Source organism: Lepisma saccharinum, chromosome 8 (assembly GCF_977018435.1).
Source record: "Lepisma saccharinum chromosome 8, izLepSacc3.1, whole genome shotgun sequence".
Lineage (NCBI taxonomy): Eukaryota > Metazoa > Arthropoda > Insecta > Zygentoma > Lepismatidae > Lepisma > Lepisma saccharinum.
The window spans coordinates 32,711,215-32,726,471 of NC_139236.1; the positions used below are offsets into that span (position 1 = coordinate 32,711,215).

General features: G+C 40.5%; 1 protein-coding gene across 1 annotated transcript in view; it reads left to right on the forward strand.

Annotated features, from left to right (window-relative positions):
- Positions 1-15,257, forward strand: part of hiw (MYC binding protein highwire) — a 529,247-nt gene that overhangs the window by 134,707 nt on the left and 379,283 nt on the right. The window contains exon 37 of the mRNA XM_083126444.1: positions 665-809. Coding sequence (XP_082982570.1) covers positions 665-809 — 145 coding nt within the window. The remainder of the gene's footprint in view (positions 1-664; positions 810-15,257) is intronic.

A 15,257-nucleotide genomic window follows, 5' to 3' on the forward strand; every position in this document is an offset into this window, starting at 1 on the left:
CCTAAAGGCAGCTTTTGGTAGAGTATCCAGGAAAGAAAGATGAAAGGGTTCCAAATTTGTGTGGAATGGACGAGTGAAGCGAGTGTTCAGGTTGTGTATTTAATATTTTAAGTTTGTGTTTCTCTAGTGTTTGTGAATCCAGTAGATCAGAATTACATTCCGTGTAGCATTTTTTTTATATCTTCACCCTTATTGTTGGATTAAACTATGTGAGGAAGCCTGCTACAAATTTTTATAAATTTCAAAATTTGAATCACTTAGAACTGACTTAGAACTGATTTGTATACAAAGCTGTTGATATACAGTAACACATGGATACAGTTTTGTAAAGGAAAAAAAAATACTCCTATTTTTTCTTCATGAACTAAATGGATTACTTTTGAGCAAAGAAATCACAGAAAATGAGAAGGAAGAACACCGAGTGTTTAGGAAATAGAGAACACTAGGTTTCGCATTAGGCTAAGTAAACAAGGCTAACATATATAATCCAATACTATTGGAACATATATTTTTTTAGTAACTCGATATCAGGGTATGGATAATATTTTTTTCCTGTATTGATCAAAACCAGAAGTTTTGTATGTATAATATTATGCTTTTAAATCTTTGTTTTCCTACATATTAATAAATGAATTACATATTATTTTGTCATCTATTTTTACAGTGGAAGAAATGGAAGAAGACATGGAAATAGTAGAAGAACTGGCACAGCAAGTGTACAGAAATAACTCGGCTCTACTAAGCAAAGGTTTTGCTTTGGCTAATGCTCCATCCATCACGCAGGCTCTAGAGGGCATCCTTCCATTCAGGTAGGTGCTGCCCTTTGTTGGCAGAAGTAGTTACAAATTCTCTTTATTCACAGAGGGGGTTTCTAATCTGGACTAAACTTATGTGGAATATAAACCATGGAATGCATCATCGAAAGGGGGTTGTGAGTAAGTTCCTATTTTTTTTCTAGGTTTCATTGCCATTTCTTCATTCATGTTGTTGGTAATGTGTGTGAATACATGCCAAGATAAATTTGTGAATTTTTCTGATTCATAAAGTGTGTGGCTATTATTGACTTGCTTGCTGGTTTCCAAACTCCTTTATTTTGAAACCCCAAACATTGGAAGCAACAAACCCTGAACAGTAGTGCAGTTCCAACTATCCCAATTTTATATTTTTGGAATTTACATTTTTCCTACATTGCACATTTAACTCAGGGGCAGTGCTAGTCATTTTGCCACTCTCGGCGGTCATGGCAGATGCCGCTCCCTTTTGAATGCATCTCCCCTCGTCATTATGAATTAATGGGAAATTGAAAATCAATATATTCCTAAGTAAAACATCAAACTATAAAATAAATGATGGGACCTTTTAACGCTATTAAGAAAAAAGGTATGTCTTGACCACAGTAAGCTTTAACAAATGCAACACTAAATTACATTTTATATCATTAAACCAGTAGCGGCAAATTGGGTGCCAAAACTCGGGGGTGAAGGACAGTTCACTTTCTTTTGTAGACAAGGCTTAGCATTAAAGGGGCGGGCAATGGCGGAGATTGGGGAGGACAGTGTACCCTGCCTTTTTGCCAGTTTTTGCCCCTGCACTTAGCATCTTAATGCTAGACCAGCATCTTAATGCTAAGCCTTGCCTACCAACAGTGAAGTGTCTTTGTCCCCTAGATTGCCGTTACTATGGGGGGCAAACAAGTGGGAGGGCAAATGCCCCCCCCCCCCCCATTGTCGCCACTGCCGTATCTTAAATGTAACAAGTATTAGGAAAGAAATACTTCAAAGATTTGACCTCATATTTTTACCATTGTAGGTCTATGATTATGATTTTTTTTTTAAATTTACATGTCATGTTCTAGAAATAATTTTGATTGTTAATACAGTCCTTAAAATAATAAAACTACAAAAACATAGGTTTTAACTGTAACTAAAGTGTAACAACATATCCTCTTCTAATTTATACAATTAATAACTATAGTTAAACGTAACTTAATTAATTGAAGGAAACTTTCCTTGCTTTGGCACTAGCGAATTCCACGTAATCTAATGTGTCGGTCAGCTCTCTGGATATATTCCCTAGACCACTCAAACGTGTTTCAGACGTGGTTGACCGAAGGTAGTTTTTGATTAGATTTAGTTTCGAAAAACACTACTTGCCACAGTTACCGGCAAAGTTAATAAAATTCGAAGTGGAACACTCACATTACGTGCAAAATCATGACCTTGTATCAGTTTTAAGGTCTCTTTTAGTGTATTTTTTTTTTATAGCCGAAAGCACTTTCAGTTCATCTTTTTAATCAGTAGGGTTAATATCTTTAGAGCCTACATGTGTTAATATACAGGCAAGTTTTGTACACTTTTCAGACAAAAGATCAGATAGCATGTCTTTAAGCTTACTAGAGTCGACGAGCCATATGAAAGCGGCTGACCTTGAACAAGCCTCGATGCGCAGTAGCAAAAGGAGGTGGTGGAGACTGCCGTGCAAAACGCGCGATGTCGTTCTTTTGTTTTACGAGCGGCAAGAATCGGTTTGGTTTTCGTTGTGACTGTTCGTGTTTCTTCAGTGTGATCACAAAAATTTGTCAATATACGTGTGCAAGATGGCTACAGAAACACCTAAGCGTCGTATTCTACACAAACAAGCGCGAGATATGGTGTACAAAGTGTATCAGTTCTTCCAAAGTGAATCTCGCAGACAGTGCCTCGTGTTCGTCAGGGAGCAGTGCTGCCAAATGTCAGGAGCATACAGTGGCTGCATGTGGGATAGGTCTGCGTACAGTTCAGACGATTGCGAAGGAAGCCAGGTCGTCGATCGGCGATACAGGGTCGGTTTCTTTTCGCTCGCCTGGCAAACGTCGTAATCGGCGAAAGAATGTTACGCACTTGGACGATTTTGATAAAGGGTTATTGCGTAATATTATATTTGATATGTACGCAAATGGCGAATTTCCTACTGCAGTGAAACTTAGGGCTAAATTGAAGGAAGCTATCGGGTTTGCAGGCAGTACGTGGTCAGTGTTAAAAGTTTTGAAAAACATGGGGTTCAGATATAGGAAAGGCAACGACGGGAGGAAATTTTTAATGGAGAGGGGTGATGTTGTAGCTGCGAGAGTGATCTTCCTCAGAACCATGCACGAAATCAGGAAAGCTGGTACTGCAAATATATACTATTTAGATGAAACCTGGGTCAACCAGAATCACACGAAGACGAGCTGCTGGAGAATGAGTGATGGTTCTGGTGGGTTAAAGGTGCCATTAGGAAAAGGTGCTCGTCTTATAGTGTGTCATGCTGGTTCAGCTGCTACAGGCTTTGTGCCCCAAAGTAAATTGGTTTTCCGCTCCAAAACAAACAGTACTGACTATCATTCAGAAATGACGTCTGCCGTGTTTCGAAAGTGGTTTTGCGAGCAGTTCTTGCCGTTTCTAGCTCCCGAATCCGTGATTGTAATGGACAACGCGAGCATACATTCCTTGCAAGTGGATAAAACGCCTTGTTCGAATACAAGGAAGGCGGATATTATGGCATGGCTCTGTAACAAGAACATTCCCCACACAAGCACGCAAACCCGAGCAGAATTGTTAAAGCTGGTGAAACATCATACACCAACTCACAAAAGTTACGAAATCGATATAATAGCAAGAGAATATGGTCACAGAGTTGTTCGTCTCCCACCTTATCATTGTCAGTACAACCCGATTGAAATGATTTGGGCCCAGGTGAAGGGGTACGTAGCTGACAAGAACAAGACTTTCAAAATTGCCGACGTATAGAAACTGACTCACGAAGCAATAGACAGAATAGGTGTTTCCGAGTGGGCAGATTGTGTGGCTCACGCAGAAAAAATACAAGAAGATGACTTCCAGCATGAAATAGTCAGAGATGATGTCATCGAGAAGGTCATTATAAATTTGCAAGACACGGATTCCGAAGAACTTGAATCAAGTGACGAGGTTGACAGCAGTACGGAATGAGCGTTATGTAAGTAAATGGCATTTTATTTTTTATTTTCAGTTCATGTTATGCATGCCAGACAGTTGTTTTGTTATTGCGAGTGGCACAAGACTGGCGCATGATATCTGCGGCAAACGAAGTTGTCTTTGCCGCGCCGCGAAAGAATGAATCAAGTTCTTCTCTCGTTTTCTCAGTAACCAAATAACATATCGCTGTAAATATTATACGAACTTAAAATTTGGAGTTTTCTTTGTAACTTTCTCACTGGAAGTTATTTCAAATCTAATTTAATAAAAATCGGCTCGCAAGAGAACTTTTTCTCTATATAATAATGGTCAATAAAATATTTAATTTCTTTCACTTACTTTCAAGATTCTACACATTTAATTTACAGCACAATACGATTGTCTAAATCTTTCTGGTAATACTCGTGCAGGATTGGTATCGATTGTTGCAATAATAGCCGTGCAGCGGCAATTTACAATTGTTCGAATGTAAGCCATTGTTTTTTTATTTTGAAAGAATGGCGAGAACCTCGAACGGTGAGTAGGTGGCAACAGCGGAAATGTATCTCCCTCTCTCTCTGCGCGGACTTGTCAAGGTCAGCCGCTTTCATATCGCTCGTCGACTCTAATATCATACAAGAAATCGAAAAATTCACTATGTTGTTTAAACTGCTCAAATCTTTCTCTTAGAGTTAAAATAATCACATCTAGGACCTGGCAATAAAAATCAACTTTGTACCGTGTTTGTGGATCTTCAATAGTTTCATCCTCTGCTTCAAACTGAAACTGCTGCTTCTTTCGATTTCACATCTGTACAGTATTGCCTACGTTTGGATGGTGAAATGGACAATTCCAAAACGGAGGAAGGGAAGCTGGGACAGAAAGAAACTATCAGATATGTGGGGTGGATGCTGCACTCTTGCTTGCTACATTTATTACCTTTAGAGGAGCACTCATGATTCCATCAGCGATAAGATAGGAAATTCTACATTTTTCTGTAACCAATAGTTTCAAATCTACTTATTATTTAGCCCATTTTGAACAAGTTTTATGTAGTAATATTACAACTTCCAATTTTTCATTAGGCTTATTTTTTGTTTTCTTCCAATTTTGCTGCCCTGAAAATTTGCTGCTCTGGGCGGTGGCACAGTTTGCCCCCCCCCCTCCTTTCCGCCAACCCTCATTTAACTTGTCTGGGCTCAATATAATAAAATATGAAGATTTTTCTTGGATTTTACATTTTCCTGCATTTTCTGGAGAATGTATAATTAACGTTATGCTGCATATGTATAATTAAGGTTCTGCTGCATATGTATAATTAAGGTTATGCTGCGTATGTTTAACTTCTCAACTCGCGTGTGTTCTTCAACAAAGTTGTTAAAAAGAGTTACTGGAATGTAGGAAGTTGAAAACCAGCAAATCATTGTAGATATGTATCAAAACTTGAAATGTCTTTTTTATCTCCTCGTGTCGCCTTAATAAAAATGAACTTTTATCATGAAATAATATGGGTAAAACAGTTTAAAGTGGAATTAAAGAGACTGTTTTAATTTATACTCACATGTGAAATGGGTTTGGTGTTGTTGCAGGTAGGTTGACACACTGTGATGTGTGCTCCATCCAAATCTCTCTGACTGTAATTGAAACCATAATGCATTCACATTGTATACTTTGCTGAGTATGTATAACTAACATGGCAGCTGCAGTGCAGAATATTTTATAATTAACAAAAGTAATTATGTTCCCTTTGTTCCGTAGAGCTAATTTTGACATTCCTAAACCTGGAAGTTCGTTACTGCATCGACAAGTTCTTTACTGTAGCGACTCAAGTTTTCCATATACAGTGGAACCCCGATTTTATGTTCTCAGATTTTACATTTTCCCACATTATAGTAGATTCAATCTTGTTGGTACCAACATAGTAAAATGTCATAAATTTTTCCTCAATTTTACATTTTCTGTTTTCCTGAAAACCGAGGTTCCATTGTATTCCTATCCTGAGTAAAATTAATACATTCATCATCATGGTTAGTTTCCTTCAGATCCATCTTAGCATCACCCTCCTGCATAGTATTACAAGCATTATAATCAGGAAACAGAGAGAAAACACAAAAGATCATAAAATAAAAGGCTGCAAAGGAATATTAACATTTTGAGGAGGATATTGAGTGGTGTTATGCAGAGGCTGATACGCTTCTATATAGACAACTTTGAAGTGTTCACGCACCTATAACAGACTGCCTTTCCACCACGAGTTGTGTTTGATGTGACGACCAGCACTATTGACTTGCCCGACAGCGCAGTTTCCACTGGAGAAGACCTCGTTGCAGGTGTACAAGAGGTATATTATTCCACTCTTGTTGAGCCGCTTTCCAGAGGCTGGAAATCGTGCACACCTTATGACAAGAAAGGTGGTGTTTCAGAATTCCAAATGCACAGTAGTCCATGGGGCTGGCATCGGGACTCTTCATGGGGATGTCGGAGAAGGGAATAGCAAGAATCTCGGTACTAGCTTCCAGCTAGTACAGAATGCCAGCGATTATTTGGCTGTGTGACTCGATGCCTTGTCCTGATGCAGTTCCACACGATTGGCATCCGCGCCATACATTGTGGGTATTTCATTGTTGTAAATATCAGTCAAAACATATTTCTCAATACGCAACATTGATTTTCACATTGTTGGCAACGCGATGTAGCTTCAACTTTCCCCTGTAACATAAGTCAGCCACAACCAAGAAACCGCATGGATAACTTTCGGTGCACTGACGAACGAAATTGTTTCGTCCTTTTCCATCCATCGACACATCTGCTCAAACCTTTCCACAATCAGCCAGATATATCCACTCCTCGTCTACGGTGACTACAAACTTCTTCAGATCTCCAGTCAGGTGGGGCTCGTACAGCTTTCTGCAGTTGGTTTTCCATTCCATGACATGGCTGGCTTTCAGTGCATGAACTTTTGCCTTATCGGCCACCTTGAGACGTAACTTTCGGTGAATGGCACGGTGGATGGTTGGTTGGGACACACGGAACCGGCTGGCTATAGCATGCTGTGTCACTGGATTCTCCGACGCTGTCAATGTCTTAATGCTGTGCAACGCTGGTGGTGTCAGCTTCACTGGGGTCCGTTTTGGATGTGTCTTCATCGGTGAAACACAGTCCGGGGGTTATCGCGCTGCATATCGTCACACTATGGCATTCACAGTGGAGCGTCCCACAGCAAATCCATCTTTGTGGCACTGTTTAACTATGCTGGAACAACTGAAGTGTGCATCGGAAAGTGCTACAATGTAGCCTTCAAGGAAATGATTCACTTCTTGCGCCATTACACTTCGACCAACACTACTACTTTGCTAACCGACACAACACATAATACTGCCTCAGTGGTTAAACTTTCACGTGTCTGTGCTGTGCCTGCTCCGTACCGTGCCCTTGCAATCTTGTCTATATGGAAGCAGCATATCAGCCTCTGTAGGTCCCATGCAACAACTTGAGGTCTGGGGACAAAGTATTAGAGTTGACTGCGGAGGCAATGACAACCCTCATAGTGAGTTGTGGTTGCAACCTCACTAATTTCTTTCTATTCTCAATAAATGTTACTAAAATGGCTGATAACCAAGAGCATTTCTTAACAAACCTGTATACATATACACAGAATGATGTTTCAGTTGACAAAACCTAACCTACTACAGCGATGTTTGCTTTGTATGCAGTGCTGAGAGCTTCTCCCCCCCCCCTCCCATTTCCATCTCTCCCTTTCGTAAGGAAAGTCATTAGGTTAAAACGTCCATCCACCCTTCTGACATCATCAATGCATCTATATGTTATGGTATTCTCGTTATATTTTTTTTTACACTAAGGGCTATGGCATTCTTGATATATATTTTTCCAGTAAGGGCTCCAAATATTTTACTTGCAGAAGACCACAGGAAACTGTGTTACGTCAATATATGCCATAAGTGGCGGTGAGGGGGGGGGGGTTGTTGCCCTCCACTTTTGCCCCTGCACTATGCTAAACCTTATGTACCAAGGAAAAGTAAACAGTCTTTGCCACCCCTCCCTCGTTTTTGCACCTTGCCCCCCTTTTTTGGAACTCAATAGCCACCACTGGTTGCCATTATATAAGCCTCCTACCTTTTCCACTTGGGGGTAGAGGCTCTGCAACATTTTTGTCACATTGCCACGCTTTTGTCACCGTATGACGTTCGTTTAGAAGGAAAAATAATTGTATTATGCAGTCTTAAAATAACATGGTAGGGTTGGATAAGTAGCCTGGTCTAACAGTCTGCTAGGTAAACATTGTTTTATTTTTGTTCCCACACTATGCTAAACCTTATCTACAAAGGGAAATACGAGGTTTGGCTAGAAAAAAAACCGGACTGATGCTATGAAATCTTTTATTCGGCATTTTGTACAACAGGAACTTTATCTCCTTCAAAGCACTCCCCTGCACGATCTGTACACCGCTCCATATGAATTTTCCATTGCTGGAAGCAGTGTTGCCAGTCATTTTCGGAGATCATGTTCATTACATCCGTCGCTTTTATTTGCACAGCTTCTACTGTCTCAAATCTGGTTCCTTTTAGGGTGGACTTCACTCTGGGGAATAAAAAGAAGTCACAGGGAGCAAGGTCCGGTGAATACGGCAGATGTTCTAACACTGGGATGCCATATTTAGCCAAAAATGTCTTCACTGACAGGGCCGTATGGACAGGAGCATTGTCTTGGTGCAGAATCCATGACTTCCGTTGCCACAAATCAGGTCGTCGTCTTCTTACTCGCTCACGAAGGGTTTTCAGCACATTAATGTAATGATGTTGGTTTACAGTTTGACCCTCGGGTACCCAATGAACGTACACAATGCCTCGAATGTCGAAAAAGACAATCATCATGGCTTTGAATTTGGACTTGCTCATGCGAGCTTTCTTGTGACGTGGCGAACTCGGGGTCTTCCAATGCATTGATTGGCGCTTTGTGGCAGGGTCGTACGTGAAAAACCACGATTCATCACAGGTTATCACTCTCTCTAAGAATGTAGGGTCTGTTTCAATGTTCTTCAAAGTGTCCGTACAAATGTTCACTCGAGCTTCCTTCTGTTCCAATGTCAGGTTCCTTGACACGAGTTTTGAACACACTTTACTCATGTTCAAATTCTCGTGTAAAATTTGTCGAACACTTTCTTTGTCTATTCTGTGATTTCAGCAACTGCTCTAATGGTCAATCGACGATCTTTTCAAATCACATCACTCACTTTTTGAATGTTTGTTTCCGTTTTCGACGTGCATGGTCGTCCTGAACGTGGGTTGTCTTGGATCATTTCCTGTCCTTCTTTAAACCGTTTAAACCACTCAAACACTTGTGTGCGTCATAAACACTCATCCCCGTACACAGATTTTAACATGTCGTACGCTTCTGTTGCGGATTTCCCCAGTTTGTAAAGGAACTTCATATTGACACGCTGTTCCATTTTAATACTCAGCATTTTTCCGACGGAGCACAGATGCACGTTCCGCTTTGTTCAAGTGCCACAGCGAAACTGAGAGGCCTGCACCCAGGGCAATTAGTCATTCTGTAGGCAGGGTATGGTAGTATAGAATCATGCATTGCTCAACCTTCGCGCATTCGTTGTTTGCCAATAGCAACATCAATCCGTTTTTTTTCTAGCCAAACCTCGTATACTGTCTTTGCCAATCCTTTCCCTGAAGAAGTGAACCGCTGTCCAATCAAATCGTTATTCATGCAATCGAACAAGTAGTAGTCCGAAGGAGCAACGTCTGGTGAATACGGCGGGTGGGGTAAAACTTCCCATCCGACATTTTCTAAATAGGTTTTGACCGGTTTTGCGACATGTGGGCGAGCGTTATCATGTTGAAAAATAAGTTTATCATGTCTGTTCTCCCAATCTGGTCGTTTCCTGGCCAGAGCTTGCTTCAAATGCATTAATTGTCGTCGATAACGTTCTCCATTAATAGTTTCACCCGGTTGTAGCAGCTCATAGTACACCACACCTTTCATATCCCACCATATGCACAACATAACCTTTGCGCAATGAATATCTCGTTTCGGTTGTGATGGACCTGGTTCACCTTGCTTCACCCAGGCCTTTTTTCGTTTTGGGTACTCGTAATGGATCCACTTCTCATCGCCAGTAACAATGCGATGCAAAAAACCCTTTCTTTTCTGTCTTTGAAGCAGCAATTCGCAAATGGTTTTTCGTCTTTCAACGTCTCTGTCTTTCAATTCATGTAGAACCCAATGTGACATCTTTTGAATCATTCCCATGGCTTTGAGGCGTTTGGAAACTATTGATTGATCAACACCTAATGCTTCTGCAAGTTCTTCCTGCATTTGACACAAATCCTGATCGAGCAATGCTCTCAATTCTTCGTCTTCAAATTTTTTTGGCTGTCCAGGTCGCTCTTGGTCTTCCAGGCCGAAATCACCACTTCTAAACCGTGCAAACCACTTCTGACACGTTCGCTCAGCTAGCGCATGGTCACCATACACTTCCACCAAAATACGATGGCTTTCGGTAGCACTTTTCTGCATGTTAAAGTAATGAAGCAGAACACCCCGCAAAAACACTTTATTTGGCACGAACTGCGCCATGTTCAGTTGACTACAAAATGCTGTTGTTGACGCGTCAATCAACTGCCCTATACTACGAACAATGCGCGCTGACAGGAGTTCTCAACGCATGTGTGGCTACATGGAACTGTGGGACGATACGCTCGTTACGCCATCTCTTGTCCAGGTGCACGAATTAATTCCTAGACCAAATAATATTTTCCTTAAGAGTGGTCTTTTGTGATAGGTAAATTCAAGTAACTAGGCTACATAGCCTGTTGCCAGACCCTGAGCCTATCTTTTTATGCAGAGGGCTTCCAAAAACCTTTTCTTCCTACAAAAAATTTATGAAAAGAAGTGAGCAGCTATGTACAGTCATACACCGATTTCGCTTTGTTAGGCAGTTAGCGAGAATGTGTCACGAAGTTTAGGTTTTTTCAAGTGGGAAAGGTGTCTTTTTGCATGCAATTTCTATACAAAAAATCACGAATTTTTGGACATTAATCAGCGAAACTGCATCACATCATTGTGAGCGAAGCGAGCAAGAAAATTTTTACATCCATCTCTTTGCAAGCTTTCAAGAATATTACTGTAATGGGGTGTCAGTACTTTCTTAGGATCCCGAGATAATTAGTCTTTTCCAGCTTCTCTTTTGGCAGGTTCGGGGTCGAAATGTCACTAAATATAGTCTCGAAAATTTAATGTTCAAACTCTCTCTCCCTTGACAACCTACAATTTAACACTTTGTCAAAAGCTTCCTATCTCCCCCTTTAAATTTAATACTCAATCCTACCACCAAGACTTCCATGCAAGTTTTACTGTTGGTATTGAAGAGTGGATATTGCCTCCTCCAAAAAAATTAATTCTCAGCCCCACACCAGAATTTCCGCAACAGTCTAAGACATTAGTAATACAGAAGAATTGGATACACCCCTCAATTTAATGCTCAATCACTCTCTAAAATACCCGCCTTAATCCAAGACCTAGAGTTTGATACTGTCCACCAAACGTTTAATTCAGAACCCACGTGTAAAATAAGGCCTAATATTTTGGAGGTGGATATTTCTCCCATCCCCCTCCATTCGATAATACCCTTAAACACTTTACTTTCTTCATCTAATGGATTAAATATGGTGCATTTAAAGTGTAAAATTTTTGCATATATTTTGGAAAAATATATAAATGTTGAATTTTATATTATTTGAAGGGAATACCCCCCCCCTTTTCTGTAGGCACCCCTGGCTTCCAGTGTACCTTCCTAGAACAGTTCAGGAACTCTGTTCGTTCAGCATTTACTTGATTGATTGATTGAGTTGATGTTTTAAGTCCACTTTATGCACAGAAAGGCTAATTGGGACTGGACTTACAGTTTAAAGTTGAATCCGAACCACTATGTGCCTCCACCAGGTATTGAACCCGGGACCCCTTGATTACAAGGGGGCGACGCCATCGGGGAGGCAGCATTTATATGAAAAACATCCATTGTTGCTTTGCTAGAGAGCTCATATTTCAGCGAAGCGCAGTGGTAGGGTCGTCGCCTTGTAATCAAGCTGTCCCGGGTTCGATACCCGGTGGAGGCACATAGTGGTTCGGATTCCACTTTAAACTGAATGTCCAGTCCCGATTAGCCTTACTGTGCATAGAGTGGACTTAAAACACCAAATCAATCAATCAGTGAAGCACAATAATGATCCAAGTGACTATTGACAGGAGCATTTCCGTAAATGTAGTATTTTCATATATGAAGTGGGTGTGTCGGACTGCAAGAAACCTGTTTGTGAATCTTATGTTGAAGATTGTAAGATTCTCCATATGTATTTTTGTTTGGTATCCTCACATTCAAATGTATTTAATATTTCCTTCCTCCTGTAATGTGTTGAGTTAAATAACTTATATATTTTTTTTGTTAAGTGAACCAGAATACTCTAAAAAAAGACATTCTCGGTATAAAACCAGATAAATTTTGAAAATAATGGGTAAAAAGGAAAATATTTGATGGATCACAATAGTGATCTGCCTAACCAAAGACAAGACAAGCGTGGCAGTCATGTTGCGCAAAACTTCTTCATGCAAAATACTATATCCTACACGTTCTTTCGAAATACATATAGCTTCAGCAAGTTCGCGCACTTTAATTTGCCGGTCATCTAATATATCACGTATTTGTTCAATGATTTCTGCTGCAGTTGCACTTTTTAGACGTCCTTGACGTGGATCATCTTCAAGGCTGGTACGGCCACGTTTAAATTCAGCAGCTCATTTTTCAAATGATGAAGAAGAAGAGTCTCATGAACTTGGAATGAATTTCTTTTCGCTTTAACCTTCTTTTGTAACTGAATTTTATCATTGCACAAGATTGAATGAAAGCGCATCCGTATGAAAATCTTGGAACAGTGTTTGGAACGTTTTAGCAAGAAAACTGATTTTGTGTGTCAATTTGTAACTAGGATGAGAATTGGATTCATCGTTGCACACCAGAATCGAAACAGCCGCAAAACAGTAGACAGAAGCCGGTTGTTCAGCTCCAAAAAACATTGTCGGTTCCGTCAGCAGGAAAGGTTATGGCATCGGGTAAACTGGGATACAATAACCGGAGAATACTGTTCCAATCTTTCAAACCGACTAGATTTTAAAAATCGTGAGAAATGACTATTTTCAGAAGAAAGAAAAAAAAAAGTGTTGACAATGGGAAAATTAAGGAATTTTAACTAAATGGTTGGAACATCCGCCCTTTTACCAGATTTGCCTTCCTCCGACGTCTGTCTCTTCCCAAAACTAAAACTCTTCCTCGCTGGTCAGGGTTTTCATCAATCAAGACGCGATTGCATCTGTAGAGGGGTATTTTGCAGCCAGTAGGGAAAACCACTTCAGGGCTGGGATAATGGCGTTGGAGCATCGTTGGAATAAATGCATTGATCTTAGGGGAGATTACGTTGAAAAATAAATACAATTTTGAAATTATAAACTCGTTCTTTCATCGTTAGGATGAGAACTTTTCGAACCACCCGCGTAACTTTTTTATTCCGTTTATCGTAAGTGCAAAGTTAGTTAGTGGCAATTGTGAACTTGTTGACTGGTCGAGGATAAAATATCTTTTTTTAAGGCTTGTATCGTAGAAAGAGAACGTAATTATGAAAAGTTACTTGCCTCAGTGCTACACGCTGTATATGTTGCTTATACTGTATATTTTTAGACTCGAGGTGAGATCGCCGACCTCCGTGGTGGAGTGGTTAGCACAGCGTGCTATGACGCAAGGCGTCCATGTTTCGAATCCCGGCCGGGGCATGGGCGTTCTTTGTGAGTGTCGCCTCGTATCACTCATCCTCATCGTCGCGATTAGCCAAAAGTGGCAGGAAAGCGACATTAAATAACAAAAAATATGAAAAAAATAAAAATCGAGGTGAGACAGATGAATGTTTTGCAGGAAGACGAGACCACAAACGAGAAGGGCCTTCTTACACACAAGGCGAGACGATAGGCTGCTAATTCTCGTCCCGATTCCATCCCTTTCTGAGCGAAAAATGAATAGTGTCACCCTGCAGCAGATGATTTGCACCCATGGAACATGTCAATATTATGCAACTAACTGGTGGCGTGAGTGTAACTCGGACTCTTACATTTCCAAACAGCAAAAAGCTTCTTTTGTTAATGATTCATTGCTCTATTTGATAAATTGATTGCGTTAAGTTTCTAGAATTTCCCGTGTTTCCACAAAGATAAAGCCGAATTATGTGGAATTTGGATTTCCCTATCACTGTTTCCTTTGGTATCATTATTCAGTTTCCTTCCTTTGTTCTATTTTTTTATTCCATTATTCGTTCACATCTATGGTTGATCAACTTTTCTACATTAACTTTATTAATGTCGGTATCAGGGTTGTTAAAGGTCCAGAAACCCATAAATTCTAATGGGTTCTATTGGGTTCCGCTGTAGGACCGGAACCTGTTTTCTCGCACATTTTAATTCGGTCCAAGTTGAGTATTGTTACATTGAGAAAAATGTTCCTGGACCGAATTTTAATTGTTCCTGAAAAGGTTCCTGGACCGAATTGAAATTCTTCCGTAAAAAAGGTTCCTGGACCGAATTAAAATTCATTCTGGATAAAAGTTTCCTGGACCGTATTTAAATTGATCCGGAAAAAGGTTCCTGGACCGAATTGAAATGCTTTAATTATGAAAAGGTTATACACTGTCTAGAACTCATTTACGTTTGCTTCATTTTCTCTCCCAGTCCGAGATTGAATTTATTTACAATTACAGACCAGGTTCGACCTATGAAAAGTTGCCTTCTAAAAATGTCCGCGAGTACGTTTTACATTGGAATGTCACACTGCGGTTGTAGAAAATGTAGCGCAGGGAATAAATCAAAACGCTGTTCTCTCGTGGGCCAGATTCAAAAACTCCCTTGTCGAAGAATTACTGTACATAACGCAATGGAATGGCGTCACATTGAGTTCAAATAAACCCGTCACGTGTTGCTCCGGTATCCGATTCAGGAACCGCAGCCAAATAGGAGCCGTCAATGAGGTAACGTGAGGCTGCTGTGTTCCCAGCAGATATTACAACAGGGAACGGCAGTGATGCTACAGACCATTCGCTACGAGACTCGGCGGCAAGCTGCCCAGCATCAGCGCTTGTCTTTCCCGGTGAACGGGTCAGCGACAGTCGCTAGAGTAGGCTATTAAAATTACATTGTGCACTAACCTTGACTACAGAAGGTGTTGAAAATGATGTCCCT